Source organism: Alosa pseudoharengus, unplaced genomic scaffold (genome assembly GCF_046254945.1).
Source record: "Alosa pseudoharengus isolate Yale_2024_CS ecotype anadromous, Long Island Sound unplaced genomic scaffold, YU_APseudo_1.1 YU_APseudo_1.1_scf_20, whole genome shotgun sequence".
In the NCBI taxonomy this organism is placed as follows: Eukaryota; Metazoa; Chordata; class Actinopteri; order Clupeiformes; family Clupeidae; genus Alosa; species Alosa pseudoharengus.
The window spans coordinates 26,445,555-26,468,054 of record NW_027468664.1 but is presented as its reverse complement, the minus strand read 5'-3'; the positions used below and the strand labels follow the sequence as shown (position 1 = coordinate 26,468,054).

Genomic DNA, 22,500 nt, shown 5'->3' with positions numbered 1-22,500 from the left:
ATTTAAAGATCATGTAGAATGTAAACATTAGGTCGTTACACAAATTAGTGCTTTCTATATCACCACTTACTCATGTCAACACTATTTTTGAATGTTATGAGAGGAAAATGTGGGCATTCGTCATGCTGTTTCTAATAGATGAGAACTGTGCCTTGTGAGATGTTAGGGACAAGTGGCTTTTCATGTATGGAATCTTACCAAACCATTGCAGTGGTGTGAACTAATTATTGCATGTTGTATCACTGGTCTGAACCCCACTGGTTTTTAGAGCATTTGTTGTAGCAAGAGGTTGCTGGTTTAAAGAACATTGCAGCTCGTCTTGTCATAAATCTTTGGTGTAGCCTAAATTGGCCTTAGACCGACTGAATCTGAGCTAACGGAGGCTGTTGAAAAGATATAGAAGAGACCATCAGTTCTAGCCTGGTTCCAGTTCTAACAGTTCTAACACCAGACCGCTTCGCAGGTTCATTTGGTTTCTGTCAGGCTACTTCAGTTCATCTCCTCTGAGCGTGTTTTCACTCAGTGTGTTCTTTTTTCGTTTTTTTTTTTTAATTACATTTCGGAAAGAGTTTACAAAAGGAGTCGGTCACTTAGGTGATGGAACTGTTTTCTGAGAGGAATTTGAGTGCAGACAAAGTGAGAGGACGGAGATTGAGACGGAACGGTCAAACAAACCTGCGGAATTTCTCAGAGGGATTCCTGGATGGAGTGAGATACAGGGACAGGTTGCCATGGTGATGTTGAGATCAAACAGCAATAAAACGTGTCTGTGGAAACTTTGTGTGATCCTCTTGAGCTCACTGTGTGTGTGTGTGTGTGTGTGTGTGTGTGTGTGTGTGTGTGTCTGTGTGTGTCTGTGTGTTCCTACATGGGTGTGATTATGTGTACATGTATGACTAATATTGCTTGTGTGTGTGACTGTGTGTGGAGGGGGGGGGGTGTAGGAACAGAACATTTTTACTACAGATGCACCTTCCCATCTCTCTGTGTATTCTCTGCACATATGCCTTTGTGAGTCAATGAGGGTTTTTACTGTATGTACTTAACGTTACTCTATGCCAGTTCCTTCCCCAGTCGTAAGGGTTGAGTGGAATTGGTTTGGAATCAAAATCTCAACCCAGTTCTACACAACTAGAGTGTAACTTAATTTACAGATGCTTTACCTTACAGCAACCTCAACTGGACACAGAAACTGTGCTGACCTAATGCTGCGGTTGACATGAACAGAATCCATCTCGATTTCCTCTGTGCAGAATTTTGACAGCACTGATGTAAATTTTATTTTAAAGCCACCAGATTTTACAGTCTGTGTAATGAAAGTCAGGTGGCGGTAGGTCATTACACAGTATGGAACCTGTAGGCAATAACCTCAGCTTGGCCTTGGTTATGGTGCTGTCACTCAAAGTGAAAATAATTTAATAGAGAGTCATATGGTTTCCCTTTGATTCCATGCATGAACTACTCCAAAGGGGTCTAATAAAAGTTGAAATTCTGTGACGCCATAAAACAGCCCATTAATACCCACATGAAGGCATAATCTGTGGCTGTTTATGGGTATATGTGTGTGTATATGTGGTGTGCATATCTGTGTGTGTGTGTGTGTATGCATCTCTCTCTCTCACTATGTGTTTGTGTCTGTGTGTGTGTATGCATCTCTCTCTCACTCTGTGTGTGTGTGTGTGTGTGTGTGTATGCATCTCTCTCTCTCTCTCTCTCTCACTCTGTGTGTGTGTGTGTGTGTGTGTGTGTAAGCATCTCTCTCTCACTCTGTGTGTGTGTGTGTGTGTGTGTGTGTGTGTGTGTGTGTGTGTGTGTAAGCATCTCTCTCTCTCTCTCTCTCTCACTCTGTGTGTGTGTGTGTGTGTGTGTGTGTAAGCATCTCTCTCTCACTCTGTGTGTGTGTGTGTGTGTGTGTGTGTGTGTAAGCATCTCTCTCTCTCTCTCTCTCTCACTCTGTGTGTGTGTGTGAGTGCAACAACCTCCAATATCCTTTAGTTAATATTTGTGACCCAAAAAACTTCATAGACATAAAACCTGGACATAAATAGTAGATAGCAACACTTGCAGGCATATTTGCTGCTGGTTTCTACGGTCAAAGGTCAACCAGCACAGTTCTCGGTCCCAGCACTTGGCTCACATCAGAGTTGCTTTCCAATTGAGCAAACAGTGGCGGACGTTCACAGTTTTCTCGGAATAGTTACATTTGAATGATTTTGTGTAAGCGTTCCATTTTTAATGCTAACCCTTCATCCTGTGCTGCCCTGTATGTGTGCTCGTGGAGAACAAACCTCCTCTAACTGTTTGCAGTCGAAGTTTTCGCAGAACGTTTGCTGAGAACTCTAGGCAAACAGAAGACTTATCTTCATCCGCCCCTTTCAAATCAAGGTTACATTGTGTGCGTCCTGTGCAGCTGATTGGGCCCAGGTGTTTACAGAAGCCGTGGTTGACCTGACAGGGTCCGACGGGCATGTTAATCTCACCGAGCGCTTGCTAACCCTGCAGATAAGGAAGGAAGCAGATTAAGAACTGTGTGTGTGTGTGTCTGTGTGTGTGTGTGTGTGTGTGTGTGTGTGTGTGTGTGTCTGTGTGTGTGTGTGTGTGAACCATTGCAAACATTCATGGCTTCCCTTTCTTTCTTCTGCTCCAAGAGAGACGGCTGGGATTAAAGTTTAGACCCCTTTATTTGCTATCTTCTCACAACGGTGTGTGTGTGTGTGTGTGTGTTTGTGTGTGAAATGTACTGTATCGATGGGCATGTTCAAGATTCAAAGAGCTGCACGGGCGGGCCCGGTGATTTGTAACGTATCTGCCTGCGTGGGGGCGGGCCTGAACCTGTCCTACCCTGCGATCAGAGGGGCTTCTCTCTGTGTGTGTGTGTGTGTGTGTGTGTGTGTGTGTGCGTGTGTGCATGTGTGTGTGTGTGTGTGCATGTGTGTGTGTGTGTGTGTGTGTGCGCATGTGTGTGTGTGCATGTGTGTGTATGTGCATGTGTGTGTATGTGTGTGTGTGTGTGTGCGCATGTGTGTGTGTGCATGTGTGTGTATGTGCATGTGTGTGTGTGTGTGTGTGTGTGTGTGCGCATGTGTGTGTGTGCATGTGTGTGTATGTGCATGTGTGTGTATGTGTGTGTGTCGGTGGGCTCTTTGTGTCTGCTGCTCCTGCTCCTGTAGGAGAGGCGGTGTGGTCGCACGGTTAATTGGCTCCTTTCTAGTCGGCAGGTGTGCAGTGGCTGTCTACATCTGAAGGCTTCCCGGGAAAAGAAAGGCTTTGATTTCCATCAGGGTGCACCGCCTGTGGTTGTGTGTTTGGGTTTATATATGTTTGGGTTTGTGTCTGTGTGTAGGTGTGCGCCTGATTGGGTCTATATGTGCGTACATGTTTGTTTGGATGTTTGTGTGTGTGTATGTGTGTGTACGAGTTTTGGTTTGTGTGTGTGTGTGTGTGTTTGGATTTGTGTCTGTGTATGTGTGTGTGCATACATGTTTGGGTGTGTGTGTGTGTGTGAATCTGTGTGTGTGTGTGTGTGTGTGTGTGTGTGTGCGTGCGTGTTTAAGCATCCATGTCTGCTTTCACCCGAGTGCCTGCCTGCCTGCCTGCCTGGCATCCTCCCCCTGCTGTGACTTCAGACAGCTTTTGTGTCTTCATCACCTCAGGATCCCTCCAGATCAACAGTCACGGAGCACGTCTTTGAAAAGTACCTGATGATTCAGAGGCCGATTATGAGGAAAAATTCCAATCTGTTTTGTCAACACACTAACAAAGCCTTTCGAGCAGTTACCGAAGCTCACTGAGAACACCACAAGCATTGTGTAACCTTTTATCTTATACAGACGCCAGTGTTTTCCCCTAATTGCCTATGAAAACATGAATAACGTGTTTACATGCTTTGGAGGAGAGCGTGTAGTTGTCCTTAGGGTATTGGGTTTGTTTCAGTGGCAGATCCAGTGACGTGTGGGAATGTGTTGGATGCATGTCATGTACACAGAGGCCTGAGGCTTTGATCGGGAGCTTTGAGCGTCTTAGCTGTCAAGGTATCCGTGAGTTACGGTGCCTCGAGGTCACGAACACGTCTCGGGAGAAACAAAAGCACAGCTGGAAGAACTGAAGAACCCCTCACTCTGGAACCCTACAGGGGACGGGAGATTGAATACGCTGACAGAGAAGGTGAAAGAGAATATTCATGTTGTATATTCTATTGTATCCGTGCAACAGGACACTCAATGAGCTGATGGTCGGAATTGAAATGGATACTGGCGAACAGAGAGAAAAGTTTATAGGAACTTTTATAAGACAGGATTAGGTTTTGGAACATGCACTCTGAAAAGTAAATCACCCTAAAAAGAATGGGAATGTTTTCAACTGTTTGGTCTACACCTAGAGGAAAGTGAAAGAAGAATGATTTTTTTACTTCAGGATTAGAAAGACCGATTAGTTCTCTACATTGACCCAGTACACAATGGTTGGCAGGGGCAACAAATGTCAACGCATACAGAGGAAGAATCAAACGGTCGTTCAAAACATTACACCCCCCTACACTCTCACTGGCCTGCTTTTGGTTGACAGTTGACAGAAGACATGATCCGGTCATGGTTCAAAGTGTTCTCTTTGGACATTATGTTTTTTTGTAAGTTCAGAGTGCAGGTATACCTATACAACTGCTTTATGCAAAATCGACTTCTTTGTAGAAACTGCAAATGCATGGACTTTTCTGACTGCCTTTGCAGAATATGTTATTTAAGGAAAGTCTGACATTTCCTGACTCATTAAACAATATGTAACATATTTAACATGTGTTTGATACTGATATATCCAAACATTTGTCTCTCTAATACAAAAAAATATATTTATCACCCATAAATTACCATATGACATGTTTACAGACCATAATCCTGGCCAAAACCACAAATCAAACAAACAAACTTTGGTCCCAGAATAACTTCTACTCCTGACAATGAGGGCAGTTAAACTCTCTAACACTCCCCCCCCCCCCCCCAACACACACACGCACACACACACACACACACACACACCTCAGATGGAGGATAACTGCAGCATTGAAACCATTCAGACCTCCCCACCACACCCGGTCCCAGGTCCTCGTCACACCTAACCCCCTGCACAAGACACCTTTGTGAGAGGGGTGATATGGGGAGAGGTGGGGTAGGTGTGAGGTGCGGGCAGTCTGCCGCTGGAGGAGGATCCTGGAGGCCTGGACAGGGACCAGCTTTGTGGAGAGAGGTGGTGTCCACAGGGGCGTTATTGTCCAAGCCTCTGGGGAGGAAGTCACTGTAGGCTTTTACGGGACATTCCACACACACCCCCGACCCCTTCCCAACTACCCCTCTCTCCACACACACACACACAAACACACACGCACACAAAGGGAAAGAAAATTCCGGCACGTAAACAGCAGAACGCCATATGCCAGGAACGTTAGTAGTCTGAGGAATGCAGGCAATGTGTAGGAAAGAGCAGTGGATCTCGGCCAGTTAACGCGGCCTCTGCTCTGCTCTGCTCTGCTCAGCATGGCTTGGCTGGCTGCTGGCTGGACAGAGGCCTGGAGGCTGGAGGGCCGGCTGGGCTTGGCTCTCTCTCAGCTCTCCAATCTCCTGCCTCCGGTCTCTGCAGGGGGAGAGCAGCATGGGCTGCTATTGTTTTTAGAGCGTCCTGAGGCTGTATAGGGAAGGTCTGAGTAAGGGGATTTGATTGAGAGTGAGTTTCAATGTGTAGCCAGCCTGGATTCCGCCTCTCACACGCCCCAGTCGGGTACACAATTGAAGCGCTCTGTTCGCGGGGTGTTAAAATAGTTTTAGAAGATTTTTTCAAATGTACGGGCCACTATCACGTCTGCTGTAGTCAGCTCTATTGATTATAGTGGAAGCTAACTGTTGCACGACGGAATGCCTCAGTTGTCTGGTTCTGGTGTAGCCTGCCTGTCACACACAGACCTGCCACACCAGAAACGCCTCCTACCTCAGGCCACACTGAAAAAAGTGATTTTGACATGTAGTAATTTTTTCTTAAATGAAACTGTATTTATATACTCAATTTGTTTGTGTTTTGCAAAAACTCATTTCAGATAAGTAATATCTGCAAGAAAAAAAGGGGTTTGCTTCAGATTTGTTTGTGTTTTACAAAAAACTAATTTCAGTTAAGTAATATCTGCAAGAAAAAAGGGTTTTGCTTCAGAGGCAGTGCTGCGCATGCGTTTATTTGGCTGCCAAAAGATGATTGTCCTCCATTTTGCAAACGGTTCCGTTGGCTTGAAGGGATCTGCACTTGAAATCTTCGCTTTTGACTTTTAACGGTAAGTGGTATATTATTAAACGTCATTGGCAGTCAGTTTACCATTACAAATTTGGAGTGTCTTTAATTGCCTTATTTGACACGATAGAGCTGTTTTCTTGAATATTTAAGAAATCGTCTAGCAAGCTAGCTAAAGTTAACTTTACCTAGCAGTTCTAGCGTTACTCCAATATAATATTAACTGGGCTAACAAGTTCATCTTAAAGTTTACTTTTATTACCTCCTCGACGTAATTGATTGAATAACTTCAAAATGAATATATACCTTAATGTTAGACAATTTAGGTCGTTGAAACTCAGTGGACCCATTAAAGTTTGTACAGTTAACATTAGCTGCTAACTGAATTGGAACACAGATCTTGCCTGAAATATGGTTGACCTTAACGTTGCTAGTTAGCTAACCGAACACGTTATGCAGCAGACCAAACACGTTTTCACCGACCCCTGTGGAGTCAACTGACACTTAACTTGAGCAATGCCGAGTTTGCAAAATACATTTGTTTGGAGACTCAGAATGCAGGCCAAGGTACATGTAAAAAGGAAAGAAATAGGACGCATGTTTTGTGAGTGATTAGGTCAGGTCATAACTCGGACAATGTTGGGCAAAAGCCACATTTACGCTAGGTTTAGAAACGTGTTTATTTATTCTGTCAGTAATGGAGTAGCACTACCACTATTTCATGTCATCGCCAGCGCTGAATATGCATGGTGGTGGTGGTGGTGGTGGTGGCATTTCTCAAACTCAACAGCAGTGCAAGATCTGGACAGGCTGATGCTACGCACCTGTTAAGCAGATATTGCTTGAACATTTTATTTGTTCCATGGTGTTGAAATTCGAAATGTTTTCCCTTCAAGGGGACAGTCAGACCAACAAGCAGGGCTGTGTAGCTATTGTTGGTAGATTGTAAGATAATGTGTCATGTCAATTAAATGAAGTGTCAAAATCGTTTGATTAACTAGTACCATTTGTGTATGTATTAAATAAGTATATTTCATAAATGTATACTTTATATTTATATTATAAATGTGTTTCTATCCTCTTTAGTTACAGGTATTGAGAAATGTCCTTGCTTGATGACTGGATCAGGAAAAGCCTGTGATGCTTGGGTATTCAGGCAAGCTACAGGTCAAAGATGCGTAACCTTGGATGTCCAGTGACCGCCGTTTTCCAGAAGAAGAAGGTCATAAGTTCCAGAAGAAGGTTTAAAGGACATAAAATGACCAAACATTTGAGGATTTTGCAAGGTGTAAGTTTGTATTACTATTATTGTTTACTTCTCTTACATATTACATACAATGATCACATTGGATCTGTTTCTGCTATTTGCAACTGCCATCACTTATAGTCACCCTACTCACACATTGCTCTTATGTTCCTTATTACAACATAGCGACAGATAGAGGCATTATAATTTTGTGTCTAACTATAACTGGACTCCTCAGGGTTGATACGACTACATGAGTCGTCATACATTTACCCACTCACTCATTTTCCCGTTGCTCACATTGTTCCTTCCCCAACTGGTACACTCACTTATTAGCCTGATGTCGTTATACTCAATTCCTGTCAGAATTTAAGTCTGGCGCTGCTTCGTTGGGACGTGATTATGGGGTGTGTTTCAACCAATACAGGGGAAAGAAATGCTTGCCAAATGCCTGTTTTCTGTTGCAAAGCACTCTGAACTGAATCTTCCGTATTAAAAGTGCTTTATAAATAGAGGTTATTATTATTTAGAGTATTGATTGTATTTTCACAAAATAATTAATATCCCTGTATCTGAACAGACAGAGACTGTACATCTGAGGAGGGAGGCAGCCATCAAGACCCCGTGCCTTTATTTTGGTGAAGATGATGATTCTCTCATACATGTACATGGTAAGTAACACTAACCAAGGGCATGTTGAAATTGCAATAAAAATTGCATTTTTATGCCAATTTTTAAGCCAAAATCCTTTAAGCCAGCTCCCAGCTCGTACCTTTTCTCAAGCGTCAACCTAAAGCAGCTTTTTAAATTTTGTACAGGATATCCATGGCAAGGAGGTGTCAAGAGAAAACCACCCCTTGGAACATGAGGACATCGGCATCGTTGTTGATGGAGGCATCATTTTGGAGGAACCTTGGTCTGTTGCACAAGGCTGTGCAGTGAAGCCAGAGACTTTCTAATGAGGAGACACAGCACTCAAAAAATCCTCCAATCATGTGTTGTGAACTCGGTGCTGGAGTAAGGTTGGTGTCGTGAAGCCTTGCGCACGCGCATTTCTGCCAAATAGGATGCCCGATGAGTGCCAAAAAAGCATTGCATTATGGCTGCCGAGTGCAGGGACTTGCCTAAAAGGACTTTGGTGAAGCTAGGGGTCATATACACATTGAATCAATGTTGAACTCTTCAATACTATTACAAATTCATGCAAAAAGTTGTCATTCAGATGGATGGTGATAAGCTCCTACCCAAGGTTCTCAATCTTAAGAACCAAATCATTAGATGGGCAAGTGGGCCTCTTCTCTCTCTTCCCTGCTGTCTCTCTCTTTCTCTCTCTGTCTTTATCGTTCGTCCTCTCTCTCGGCACACTTTTACACACACACACAGTCATGATTGACTTGATTTGAAAGATTCAATAAATGGTTGTGAACCTTTCTTTCTTTCTCACTGTCTTTCTCTCATTCTTTCTTTCTCACTGTCTTTCTCTCATTCTTTCTTTCTCACTGTCTTTCTATCTCGGCACATTTACTTACACACGCACGCACGCACACACACACACACACAATCACTCACTGGTAAGGTGTTTGGCTTTGGTCAAAGGTTCACAACCATTTATTGAATCTTTCTTTCTCTCTTTTGGTGCTCACACTCTCTCTCTTTGGCACTACTGCCTTTGCTTTTGCTTTGGTTTGAGAGCGGGAAAATTATTATTTTTTAGAGCAAAGGGTCACAATGTGTGTTCAAATGTGTGTTTCTGTGTTGAACATTTGTTTTAATAAAGACAGTTATACCATTTCTGTTTGAGATTTAAGTTAATACTATTTAACCTGAATTTGAAGTTTAACTTAATTTTTACCAATGAAATTATATACAAATATTAAGCAAATTCAACTAAATCTATATGGCTGGATGTAGCTAAATTAAATTGAGTGCAAATGGTTACCTAAAAAAAATTAAGTAATTCTTGCATTAGAGAATATTAAGCAAATTCAACTAAATCTATATGGCTGGATGTAGCTAAATTAAATTGAGTGCAAATGGTTACCTAAAAAAAATTAAGTAATTCTTGCATTAGAGAATATTAAGCAAATTCAACTAAATCTATATGGCTGGATGTAGCTAAATTAAATTGTGTGCAAATGGTTACCTAATACTAATTTTTACTCAAAATATTTGATTGGAGTTTGCTTGGCTTGATTTAGTTGTAACTACTCAATTTAGTTTAGCTTTAATTGCAAGAAAATATTAAGCAAATTCAACTAAATCTATATGGCTGGATGTAGCTCAATTAAATTGAGTGCAAATGGTTACCTAAATAAAATTAAGTAATTCTTGCATGTCATTTTTTTCAGTGCATGGGCGGACAATGTCCACGCCAAACCCGTGTGGCTACTATGCTTGAAGGACACCAACTGCGCATGGACGGACAATAAGCAGACTAGAAAGTATAAAAACATGTCTGTGGTGTCGGCAGTTGTCCATGTTTGAGTCCTTGAGGGACCATAACTAAGGCCTTTGGGGTCCAGGCCCAGCTTTTTGGTCAAGATGGCCTGGCTGTCCTTATGCAGCAATCCGCCGTCTCCTCCCGTATCTTGCCTCTGATGTGGCCCGTATTTTACCCCTGATGTGGCCCATATTTGGCCTTGATGTGGCCTGTATTTGGCCCTCATATGGCCTGTATTTGGTCCTCATATGGGCTGTATTTGGTCCTGATGTGGCCCATATTTTGCCCCTGATGTGGCCCATATTTGGCATTGATGTGGCCTGTATTTGGCCCTCATATGGCCTGTATTTGGTCCTGATGTGGCCCATATTTTGCCCTTTATGTGGCCTGTATTTGGCTCCTGGTGTGGCCTGTATTTGCCCCTGGTGTGGCCCATATATGCCTCTCTTGTGGCTCGTATTTGGCCTGTGCTTGCTGCTGTGTGTGGTATCATCAGCATGGGGTTATAAGTAGCATCCCTTGGTGCTGTGGAAGTTTTTAAATAAAGTGCTGCTCTGCCACAGCTCCCTCGGGTAAAGGGAAACCTGCAGTTTGTGGGGCGTAGCTGCTCCTCTGATTGGCTGCAGATGTTCCCCATTGCCTCCTTTTGACCCCATTGTGGCCGTGGCCGTGACCACCGCTGCTGTCTGGCCTGCTTGGAAGAACAGTGACGCTCAATAGAATGTCAGACATCTCTGGTCAATGGGTGGGCTAGGTGGGCTAGGCTATGTGTGTGTGTGTGTGTGTGTGTGTGTGTGTGTGTGTGTGTGTGTGTGTGTGTGTGTTTGGCAAACTGTCATACATGTGAGAGAATTACATTTGTTTATGTATGTCTGTGTGTGTGTGTGTGTGTGTGTGTGTGTGTGTGTGTGTGTGTGTGTGTGCGCACATGTGTGTACATATGCGTCTGTGTGATGTATACATGCATGGTGTGTGTGTGTGTTTGTGTGTGTTTGTCAAACTGTCAAACATGTGAGAGAATTACATTTGTGTATGTATGTTTGTGTGTGTGCTTTTTGTGTGTGTGTGTGTGTGTGTGTGTGTGTGTGTGTGTGTGTGTGTGTGTGTGTGTGTGTGTGTGTGTGTGTGTGTGTGTGTGTGCGTGTGTGTGTGTGTGTTTGTATGACTCTGTTAAAGGTTAGGCCCCAGCGCAGCTGAAATCACATTTAAATCATGCATTTTGCACTTTTCCGTGTGGTCACGTCTGTAACTGCAGACCTATCATTACACAGCCCACTAGAGCAGCAGTAATGGCTTTCATTTGTCAGCTAATGCAAACCATTGTGTTGCTGACAGGGTGCAAATTAGGGATGTAAAGTCAACAAAAGTCTCAAATTAAAGTTGGCAGTTCTCACAGAAAGTGGTAATACTTTCAAATACTCGGAAACTCAAAACCTACCTCAAAGCTGACTCTTGGATGGACCTAGCCCCTTAAATAAATAATCTTTATTATGAAGTTCACAACAAAGGTAACACTAATTAATAGTGTTAGTAGTACATTAAAGTGTACTACAGAAGCTGTATCCCCTGAAATGGGTATAAGTATGTATACTACTGTGGGCGTTGTGGCGCAACTAGCCACAGCGTCCATACCACATTCGGGTCCGAGTGCCTATGCGCCGACCTGGATCATTTCCTGGTCCTGCTCCATCTCTCTCCCACTCACTTCATGTCACTCTCTTCACTGTCCGGTCTCAATAAAGATATAAGAGCCCACAGATATATACACAAGGATTAAAGTTCTCCGTCATAGGACGGATTTCCGTCAATTTGATTTTAGAAATGTCATATTTGAGATCGATGCAGATCCGATGAGAAAAAAAATAGGAGGGGGGGGGGGACTGTCACCTTTGCTTTTCCTTTTTTAAGGCAACTACAAATATTAGGTAAATGTTTAAAGACCTAATAGTGTTCTTGAGAACTTACTGTGTCTCAATCGGTGACCGCTCAAGAAGATACGTCCTATACGGCCTACGTCAGCCATGAGTTTCGCTTGTTGTAGCTACACACTTGTCTCGGGCGTTTGCTTAAAAAAAAGAACACGTATGGAGGACTATAACGGTCTAAAAGTTAGATTATAGCGACACAATCGAGACAGCTGATGAGGTTGGCCAATCCGTTTAACTTTTTTGGATATGATATTGTGAGCTCTATGTGCGAATTCGGAGGCTGTGTTCTTTCCGTGCATCAATGTAGACACTTACTATCGCGAACTCTTGTCAGGGGAGGTCATTCATTTTGGGTGTCACCTATGACTTACAGATAGCCTGCTATGCCACCCGATGTAGGCTACTATTATTGTTACCGTTTTTAATCAATGCAACTAACATTATGTGTAAAGCGACGCAATATAAACCGTAGCCTATGCAATTTATTATCCCGTCTGTTATGACATAAAACAATGTTTTTCACAATTTGCGACGGAAGGTTTTGCCTGAGCGTGTCGAGTAAGGGGGTCAGTCGTGTTTGTGACGCACAGACAGCCTTGTAGCCTATTTTGCTTAGGCCTCACTTTTAACGACAATAGGTTGTGAGTGTATGTTGACAAAAAATAACCATACAATTAAAATAGTCAACTTAAAACTTTGCTATAAAATATTAATTTATAGCACAAAACCATAACCAGTGGGCCTACCAGAACCTCGCATATTAGCGTCATGATTTGTGTGCGTCTATTTGGCAAGGCCACTAGCTGTCATGGATGCGTTGTTGCTAAAGGAAGGCAGGTGTCAAAAGTTAAAAAATAAATGCAGATGGGCAGCTGTTGGAAACGGGGGAGAACTAACAAGCCATGGTGTAAAGAAATTAAAGTGCCAGGAGTTTGCTTTTGCGCGGTTCGCTGCAAGAAAATTGTTTATGGATGCAATAGGAAAACGTTTTAGCACGCCACCAATCAGAAGACCGCCATAAGGTTAACGTTCGTGCACTTCAGGACATCTTCCCTACCTGGTGCAACTAGCCACCACGACAGAGGTAGGCTACGTTTATCTATGGCTGACCGTTTTTACGTTTAGAAAGTAGGCTACGCATGTTCTTTCATAGCGCAACACGACCTGTCCTTAACCATATCGCAACCTCTTGTCAGCCTTATACAATCTGTTGCTGAAGACAAAAGCGCCGTCTCCAGATTGTCGTTACAAATGCGCAGACCTCCTGCATGAGCACACACAGTATTGCTGCTCATTGGAAAACTGAGTTGTCTGTAAAACTCAAAATTACCATGTTATCATTAAATGCGGATGAGGCAACAAATGGAAATATGAACAATATCTAGAATGTTCTGATTTGTTACTTTGATGAGGAAATGGGAAGTCTTGCAAACTTGATTTTACTTGGTGTTGAATTGCATATTAACAAGAAAAAAATCTCCCCTTTAAACACTTTTGGCCTGAAGTAATTAAATAAGAGTGTGTTAAAGCCTTTCTACAATATTGCTGCAGTAGAAAAGAACAGCAATGGTTAATCAGCAATGGTCAGGGATGGTACTAAAATCTCAATCTCAATCAAGAACACTCTCAATTCGCCTTATTCACATGGCGGCCATTGGCGGCTAAAACGAGGCTACAGGGTACACAAACCATAGGATTGTTATGTTCTATGCATTCACCTGTAGGTGGCATTAATTATATAGTAAGTGTACCCTGTAGCCTCGTTTTGGTTTAAACAATGGCCGCTGTGTGAATAAGGCGAATACTCCCTTTACTTTGCTGTTTGCATCTTTTTGTACATTAAAAACCAATAGGTCGCGACCGCAAAAGGGGTGCTATCTCTATAGGTAGATATGAACAACGTATGACTTATGGCCTGAAAAAAGTTCAGTCAAACGATTTTTTTTCACTTTAATCCCTGTATACATTGAAAAAGTATGTACAGTTCTACTGAAACATATATACATATACACATGGAGGGTATGCAAGCAAGTGTATGACTATACTCACTAAAACATCAGATTCTACTTGGCTAGATAGCTGTTGATTGCATGGAGCTGGGTATCTATTCTGTACCCACAAGAGTAAAAGTGCCTCTTCCCATTTCAACCACACACAGCAACAAACAGCAGGCTTGCATGTTTTCTGAGAAAGGGAAGGGGAACGAGAGTGAAATGGAGCATCTTGTCATGAATTAAGAGGCGGGTAAAGTCAGGGTTTACCATAAACTGTTTCAAAGTGTTCTTGCCGGCGGCATTTGCACAACATGAAACATACAGGCGGTGGTTCACCACCAGACTCAATGAGACTTGTAATTTCAGGATGATTTGTTACTGTTTTCCATGCCTGCATACTCAAAGGCAGACATGGGGTCTTAGTTGATAAAAGGCTTTTCCTATAGACCCTTTCAATGTGTTTTCGGTTTAAACCAGTTCAGAATCAATACAGATAAGTTGTAATGAAAATGTATCAGACTTTAGCGTAGTGCTCTACAATTTTTTTAACACCATTAACTTAAATGCGTCCAGCAGCACGTTGATGTTGAAATGTAAGAAGCTTGAAAAACCAGTGGCCCTTCCTTATCTCTCTTTCCATGACCCTAGTCACCTCGGAACAGGTTTGGGCACGTTTTGTGACATTATTATAGATTAGAGTTTCCTGCTCAAACACATACAACAAGGAATGACCCGGTGTGGCATTTCACATGACGACGGCCCTGTGTTATTTAAAGTCAAGAAAATACACACACACACACACACACACACACACACACAAACACACACACTATCATTAAGCAATTCCTTTGGGCATTTTTTATAAGGTTGGTCTTTCATAGGTGTGGCATGATGATGGCCCAGTTACACCCTACGCAATGGGCGTCTTTCATGGGTTTTCCTCTGTGCCTTGCATTTAGCACATTTGACCATGTTTCTTGGATGGGCCGGGGGGACAAGTGGTGTTGACTGGGATTGGCATTATGTTAGCTCAGGAGGAAAATTAGGAAAATTAGGCTACTTTTGTCTGTTGCATTTTAATTCAGGTATAGGAATCCCCTTTAATTGTAGCCTATTGAATAAATCGAAGATTCTCTCGTGCATGCAATATGATGGTTTTCAGCAGACTATGTCTGATTTGGCTCTGAACTCACTACACTACACACTACAGCGTTTATCACTTTAGTAATAATCTCCTTTCAAAAGCAGGAAGCTAAACCTCAAATGTGATTGGATGTGAAGGAAGTGACTTTCTTTGTGAAAGCCGGTGGGTGTGTTCACTAGCGCGCTCCAGCAGCAAAGCGCAACTCTACAGCAGTGCGTGTATCAGTAGTTCGGGTTCGTGTCGTGTCATGACGCCCGATTGAAATGTGAGAGAAAGGCGAGTTTTAAACTGCATTCATGTGTCGTGGCAGTTGATGGAGTATTTGCGTCAGTTAATACAGCGTCCGAGGTCAAGAGGTAGCTCATATTTTTAAAAGAAACGTTTAATGTTAACTTGTCAGGCTACAGTTCAGTCTGTTATTCGATTGCTGGAGGTCGGCGGTTCCCGTTGATACATTACGAATTCCCCCACACATCGATAGAACTGTTACTTCTTCATATTTGCTAGTGTGTTTGAGAGAAGAAACCATCATTGACTTGTTCAATTGATTGATGTGGCAAAGTTTGAAAATTGGAGTCTCTTCCTCAAATGACGTGGACGAGCACAATGAGCAGTGGTTACAGTAGTTTAGAAGAGGACTCCGAAGAATATTTTTTCACGGCAAGAACTTCATTTTTCAAGAAGCCCCAAGGAAAACTAACAGACCGGAAGGTAAAACGAATATATTTCATTATCCAGCTCTGTTGGTAGCTGTTAAACTCTCACGGGAATTTTCATTTTCTGTGGTTAATGTTAACTCACGCCATCAGACTGTCAATGACGTTAACGTTAGGTCCTAGCCCACACCACCGTTGACACTGGTTGACCAAAACTAGCATAAAACCATTGTCTGTTTTTTTCTGTTGAGTAATTGCCAATCATCCTACTAAAATTGGATTTCAAAATGTTGTCAGTGTGTCTTTTGACTAGTAAAGTCATGTCATGCGTGGGCTTTCATGTGAAAGTTTGCCGAAAATGGACTTTGAATGTGTTGCAGGCAACTTACTGTGTATGATTAACGTTATGCTTTGCATGCTGCTACTGTAACCTAGCGATAGTTAGCTAGAACTATAACGTTAACGTTAACTGTTACGTTAGGCTAACTTTATCTTGTGAAAATTAAGCTGTCGTCATATCCCTAACAAGGTAGCCAGCATGTTCTATATGTGTCACCTGGTTTGCATAATTTGTTGCATTCCTCTGCAAAGTAAGCTTTAACTCTTGCAAGTTAGGCTACTACGGAGTCCGTTTTAGCCTCGTGGATAAATTAGATGGGCAACAAGTAAGTAGCCTAATAGGCTATGAACACCAACCTTTGGACACTTGTTGAATTAGGTCGTTCCAGAACTCTTTGTCACAACAAGTTATTAGATCGTTTACCAGATTACCTATCAGGTAACGTTAATATGCTTCTGATAATAAGATAAACTCTCACGTGTGACAAATACTGCGACGCAGCTTTGTTTGTAAACACGTGCCTGCCAACCCATCAAGATGCATAATGCGCCTTTTGACAAGGGGGTTTGGGCGCAGTGGGCCATGAGCCATGGAAATATCCATAGGCTATGTCACGGGAAACCCTTGAAATTGCTTCTGTGTTGGTCTGTCTGAAATGACACGGAGTTAGTACTACATAGTAATGTAGTCAAAGTCATGGGATGACCCTTGATTGGGTTAAATGCCATGTCCGCCCTCACAGGCCGGGCAAAGCTTGGAATGTCATATAAGTAGGTCAAATTCAAGCAGTAGGCTGGTGATCAATGCTGGCTTGTTGTAGCTTTTGCCTGAGTCTTCACACTTTGGCGTGAGAATCTCCCTTGTCTTGATGTGTTCCTCAACTCCTTGTGTGTGTGTGTGTCTTGATGTGTCTCTCCCTGTGTGCTCCCACTGTGTTTGTGTGCTGACTTCAGCTTTTCCTGCGTTAAGACTGCAGCACATTCATTATAACAGTGTATTCCAATGCAGCTTCCTTCAGCGTGGCAGGCCTGACCTTTAGTCATATGAATGTGCCCTTGGCTGTGCCACTTCTCACACTGTGTGTGTGTGTGTGTGTGTGTGTGTGTGTGCGTGTGTGTGTGTGTGTGTAAGTATGAAGGGCAGGGGGTTGAGTTTCTGTGCTGTACTGAGCTGTTGCCTTGACGCTAAGAAGAAGGCGTCAGTCAGTCAGTGCAGAGACTGGTGGCCCACAGAAGAATAGAATGCATAATAATATCACCCCCGCTCTGCTGTAAGTGAGAGTCAATGACTCTGCTGTCTCAGAAATGTCACCATAGATGGGAATGCCCCCTTTGCCGGCGCACTGGGTGGATGTCCCTTTAGAAATCCCGCATGCCTGTTGCTTGTGCTTTGGCACTCTCAAACTCAGTCACAACACAACACACTCATAACAAATCTCTCTCTCTCTCTCTTGTCTTTCTCTCTCTGTCACATTGACACACACACACACACACACACACACGACTTACAGTCACAACAACACACGCACACTCTACTCACATCCCCACACACACACAAGACTTACAGTCACACACACACCCTCACACACACACAAGACTTAGTCACAACAACACAACTCAGAAATCTTTCTCTTGCTCTCTCTATCTCTCTCTTACTCTCGTCACACGACACACACACACACACACGCACACGCACACACTTTCACTCAGCCACAACATTATGAATTCCAGTTGAGGCCTAATGCACAGTCAGTAGCCAGAAGTCATACTGTGTGTTTCCATGAAACCCCCTTGCCCTGCCTACAGCATTTGCCAAGCAGTGTTTATTATTCGGCCTTGTTATCTGTAACTGGAGGTCAGGCCTCTAGTCTATTGCACTGCACTGTGGGAAGACGGAGGGAGCTGCAGTTGATGCAAGGCTGTTGTTCCCTCGTTCATTCAGCTGAAGCCTGTTGCTCCATGCTAGCTTCCTGTGAGTTACTTCACTCTTGCTTGGGGCTACATATGCACGCACACACACACACACACACACACACACACACAAACACACACATACAAATGCATACACACACACACACACACATATTTCATCACACCCAATGTGTCCTATGAAAAGATTATATTACGCCAGGGGATGGGAATTTATCATTGCATGTGAGCTTGAGGGTGAAAAAGTTACTGAAGGCCTTGTCACGGTTATAATATGTAGGCTAACCGGAGCCAAGGCTACCTGGGGCCTTTTGAAGCCTTTCAGTTCAGCTTGTGTTGGTTTGAGCGAGGTGTGTTGGTTTGAGCGAGGTGTGCCGGTTGTCCTTGGCTCATTTGTGAGTCAGTGACTGGGTGAAGCAAGCATGTCATATGTGTGTACGTGTTCTTGTGAAAGCATAATGTCTGTGCATAATGTGCACATTTGTGCGTGTGTGTTTGTGTTTTAGGGTGAGGCAAATATGTCATATGTACGTGTTCTTGTGAAAGCACATGTTTTCTTGTTTGTGTGTGAGATAGCACATAGGTATGCCTGCGCATAGTGTGCACATTCATGTGTGGGTGTGTGTGTGCTTGCGTGTGCGTGTGTGTGTGTTTTAGGGTGATATTGTGTGTGAGAGGCTGAAACAAAGAGGCTGAAAAGTGTGTGTTTGTGTGTACTGTATAGTGTGTGTTTTGGTCTCGGTGGCGAAGCTGATATATCCCCGAGTGCTTATTTTCAGTGGACCCCTCTGTGTGTGTGTGTGTGTGGTGAGCATGGCGATTAGGGTTGGGTATCGTTTCAATTTGAACGATTCCGATTCCAATTCCGATATCTTATTTCGATTCCGGTTCCTAACGATTCTCGATTCCGATTTTTTTTAAAGGCAGGGTCAAAAAAAGTTTAGGATATTTTAAATGAGCTAGCTAACCAACGGTCTTTCTCAGGGTATCTGCACATTTTCCAAGTGCAAATTTAAAGACTTTTAAGACCTTTTCAAGACATCTAAATGAAAATTAAGACTATACCACGGCAAAAAGATATATAAGACTGTTTAATGCAATAGTTTTTTTTTCCTACTAATTTTAACCCCCACCCCATTTTGGATGTCTACAGAAGTTACCAAAAATATTTTGGCGAAAGAAAATAATTGTGTGTGAATTACCTTCACAGCTATAAATGCCCAATTTTAGGGTCTGGACTGCTTGCTTTTGAAGCTGGCTGTACTGTACATATTTGGTTTTGCTTACTGCTGAGGCTGTTCTTCACCTGTGTCTGTAGTAGCCTAGGGCTACTTGCCAAAGACATGTGCACTGGACTGGATTCCCTTAAATATTTTTTTCAAAGTTAACTAAGCTATTTACATATTTTAATAAGCCTACTTTATATAATGTACTATGTGCATCTATTGTCCATATGCAGCACAGCAAATTAAAGTTAATCCACTACTTTACATTTTGCATACCAGTTGTATCTAAACCAACCAAAGCTTGACTGAAACATTGTAAAACCATTGACTTGTTTTAAATTAATTAAGAGACAGGTCCTCTTCGCATGATCCTGCTGAAAACTGCTGGTTTCATCTCAAGCACGCACGTATGAACGCACGTATTTTTATGTAGCAGTCGCCGACATTCAAAACATATGCGGTTATATTTCACAACTTTTGCTAAGTAGGCCTAGCCTACTGGGAAACGCTGGCAAGCAAGCTGCTGGCAGATATTACAGGTAGGCTATTATAACTTAGACACAGGGTTGCCAACTTTGGGTGATTGGCTGGAGTGAGATTTTGTGAAGTCATAGTGCGTGTGCGTTACATTTTTTCCTAAACCTAATTTTAAAAATGTCTGTCCCCTGACTTTTTTGCTATGTACAGTATAATCCCTGATTTAAGTTTCTTCAAAATGTACAATTAAATTATTGATTGCACTTGAAAACAAGACCAGTGTTTTAACCCCGTGGCATGGAAGGATTATGAGCCACTGGGCCCCTGGGCACAGACATGAAAAGGGCCCCCCTGCCCACCTGAAAAAGGTAGTAGCTCAGTAGAAAAAAATGAAAAATAACCCCTTAAATGATTACTTCTGGCGAGTTTTGTGGAAAGAAATGGACAGATTGAGACTTATGAATGTGTGTATGAGTGTACGAATGTATCAGGGATGGAAATAGCCTAAAATATTTTTTTCCACCTACCATTGTGGCTGGTGGATTCCAAAGTCTACCAGCCACTAGAGATACAGTATGAACATTTGATGAAAAATCATGACCAAAATGATTACGGTTATTGGTATTGCAATATGATTAAAATGTGCTCACTTTTCTTCTAAACCTACCATCAATGTTGGACAGAACTCATAATTGGCCTGCCCTTCATGCCCAGTAGCAACAAATCTAAAGGTCAACAGAACAGCTATAGTGTCATAAAAGTGGTGTGGCTCCTTTAAGACCCAATCCACTGGTGTGAGTTCTCGAGCCATCCAACTTCTAACTCTATACTATCCTACATCATCTGATTTTAATATTATGTCTAGGCTACAGTATATTTAACATTTAACATTTCTTTTCTATTTGGCCTGTTATGAAATTATGCATTGACCAATATAAGCACACTTTTTTAAGACACTTAAATACATGCATGCTTAGCATTTTGTGAAAACAAATCATTATGGCTACATCGACAAACTCTTAGCCATGAGCTATATATCCTCTGATTTTAATATTTACACATATGTATAGCACAGCTCAGTTTTAAGACACTTAAAGCCCAAAATTGGAGACCATATAGAAATTTGCTACCATTTCAAAATCGGATTACTCTGGAACGGCTTATTGTACAGGGGATTGCATTACTTTGTGTTCGGTAAGGTCTGCTGTTTATTCTGGTTTACGGTTTGTCATGTGTGGAACGAAAAGTTTGTGAGATATCCCTCCTATAGGAATTGAAATGAGCGCAGAGCTATAGTAGCCTAATATGATTATTTCTTGAAAGTTAATTTATTTTTCTCGCGAACCGTTTATCGCAGCAAATAGCGGCTATAGCACCTTATAAAAGATGAGAAAAAGTTATTTAATGTGATGTCTGTGAGGCTACTTCGCGAGTAGTTCCTAGAGAAGAATGGGCGGCCACACTTTATGTCGGTCTGCCTCGTGTCTAAATAGCAGCGTGTTCCGTGAAGGTGTCGCGGACCGGATTAAAATACTCTAGTCAGCGAATCAACAACCAGAGAAAACTGCGCTGAGAACGTTGTAGGCGGATATTAGACCTACCTGCTGTTGGTCTAGACATATGTATGCCTTAAACTCGTATCCTGTCATTTAGAAACAATGCTGTGGGCTAGTCTAGTCATCAACAAAAAATGAACAGATTGCAAAAAAAAAAAAGAATGGATTTGGCGTGACATTTCTTGAGTGTGCGTGAGAGCGTGAGATTGGTGCTGAAAGCGTGAGTGTCACGCCAGATGCGTGAGAGTTGGCAACCCTGTAGACAGATATTTTCTTCCCTAGGCTAGGCCAGCAACACACGCTGGAAAGATGCAAACAGATCAACTTAACATACCGGTATACAGTATTTCCTCCTGATTGCGAAGCTCTGCACATAATTTCACCAGCAGTCTTCGCGTCCATAGTTTGTGAAACGATGCTGCGTCCGAGCAAAGACTTTAGATGCCAAGCGCAACTCCAAAAAGGAGAACAAATAAACGTCCGGCTTGAGGCTGCGCCGGACGCCGGACAGGGCTTTTAAAATCCATATGTCCGGCCTAAATTCGAACATATGGCCAACCTATCGCTAACTGGCTTACCAACTCTTTCTCCCGCTCATTCTACCGTAGGCTCCCTCATTACACGTAGGCTACCCTGTCTATCTCTCAGGCCTCAGCTACACCACGAAAACGCCAGGCATATTATTTTGTACATAGGCCTACTGTATTATTACCGTTTTCACACCTTTAACCAAACCCGTGAAAAACATCTTCACTCTGCAACCACTACACTTCCTCCCGTAGCCTAATAGCCTATCACGTATACAATTGCGTTTTAAATACACGAAACTGGATGGAGACATCACTCGCTCTCTTGCACTCGCTGGCGGTCCCATACGCACATTTAATACCTCTCTTTCGAAAATTCAGTTGTAGCCTATTTAAGACTTTTTAAGGATCCTCGGGAACCCTGCTTTCTGAATGAAATAGTCTGACCTTCTCCATGAATTTTAATTCTATTAACTATGCGCTTCTTCGTTGGTGTTCAGACGTTTCTTCTTCCTGTCGGCAGACTGGGAATCGAAAGTAGGAATCGAAATTTAAACTTTTGAACGATTCCGGGAAAATCGCAAAGATAGTCCCGGTTCCAACCAATACTCGATATTCGATACCCAAGCCTAATGGCGATGCTGGCGTTGTTCTTTTCAAGGCACCAGAGTGCAGAGGTGACAGTCAGGAAACAGCTGCACAGTTCCTCAGTGACAACAACAGCCCAGCAGCACTGATCAGGGAAGAGACAGTGAGCTCACTCTGTGTTTACCT

At 42.7% G+C, this 22,500-nt stretch overlaps 1 protein-coding gene and 1 long non-coding RNA gene across 3 annotated transcripts in view; both read left to right on the top strand.

The window, feature by feature from the left end:
• Positions 1-22,500, top strand: part of rassf3 (Ras association domain family member 3) — an 89,100-nt gene that overhangs the window by 33,608 nt on the left and 32,992 nt on the right. Inside the window, exon 1 of one of the 2 annotated variants that reach the window (XM_076296967.1) lies at positions 15,210-15,727. The exons of the other annotated variant lie outside the window; for it this stretch is intronic. Within the exon in view, the coding sequence (XP_076153082.1) occupies positions 15,605-15,727 (123 nt within the window). The 5' untranslated portion in view covers positions 15,210-15,604. Of the gene's footprint in view, positions 1-15,209; positions 15,728-22,500 lie in introns of those variants that run through there. 2 annotated transcript variants of the gene reach the window in all.
• LOC143136701 (uncharacterized) lies at positions 7,404-9,784 on the top strand. Its single transcript, XR_012989409.1, has 3 exons — positions 7,404-7,552; positions 8,091-8,181; positions 8,329-9,784. It is a non-coding gene; the product is annotated as an uncharacterized LOC143136701 (long non-coding RNA).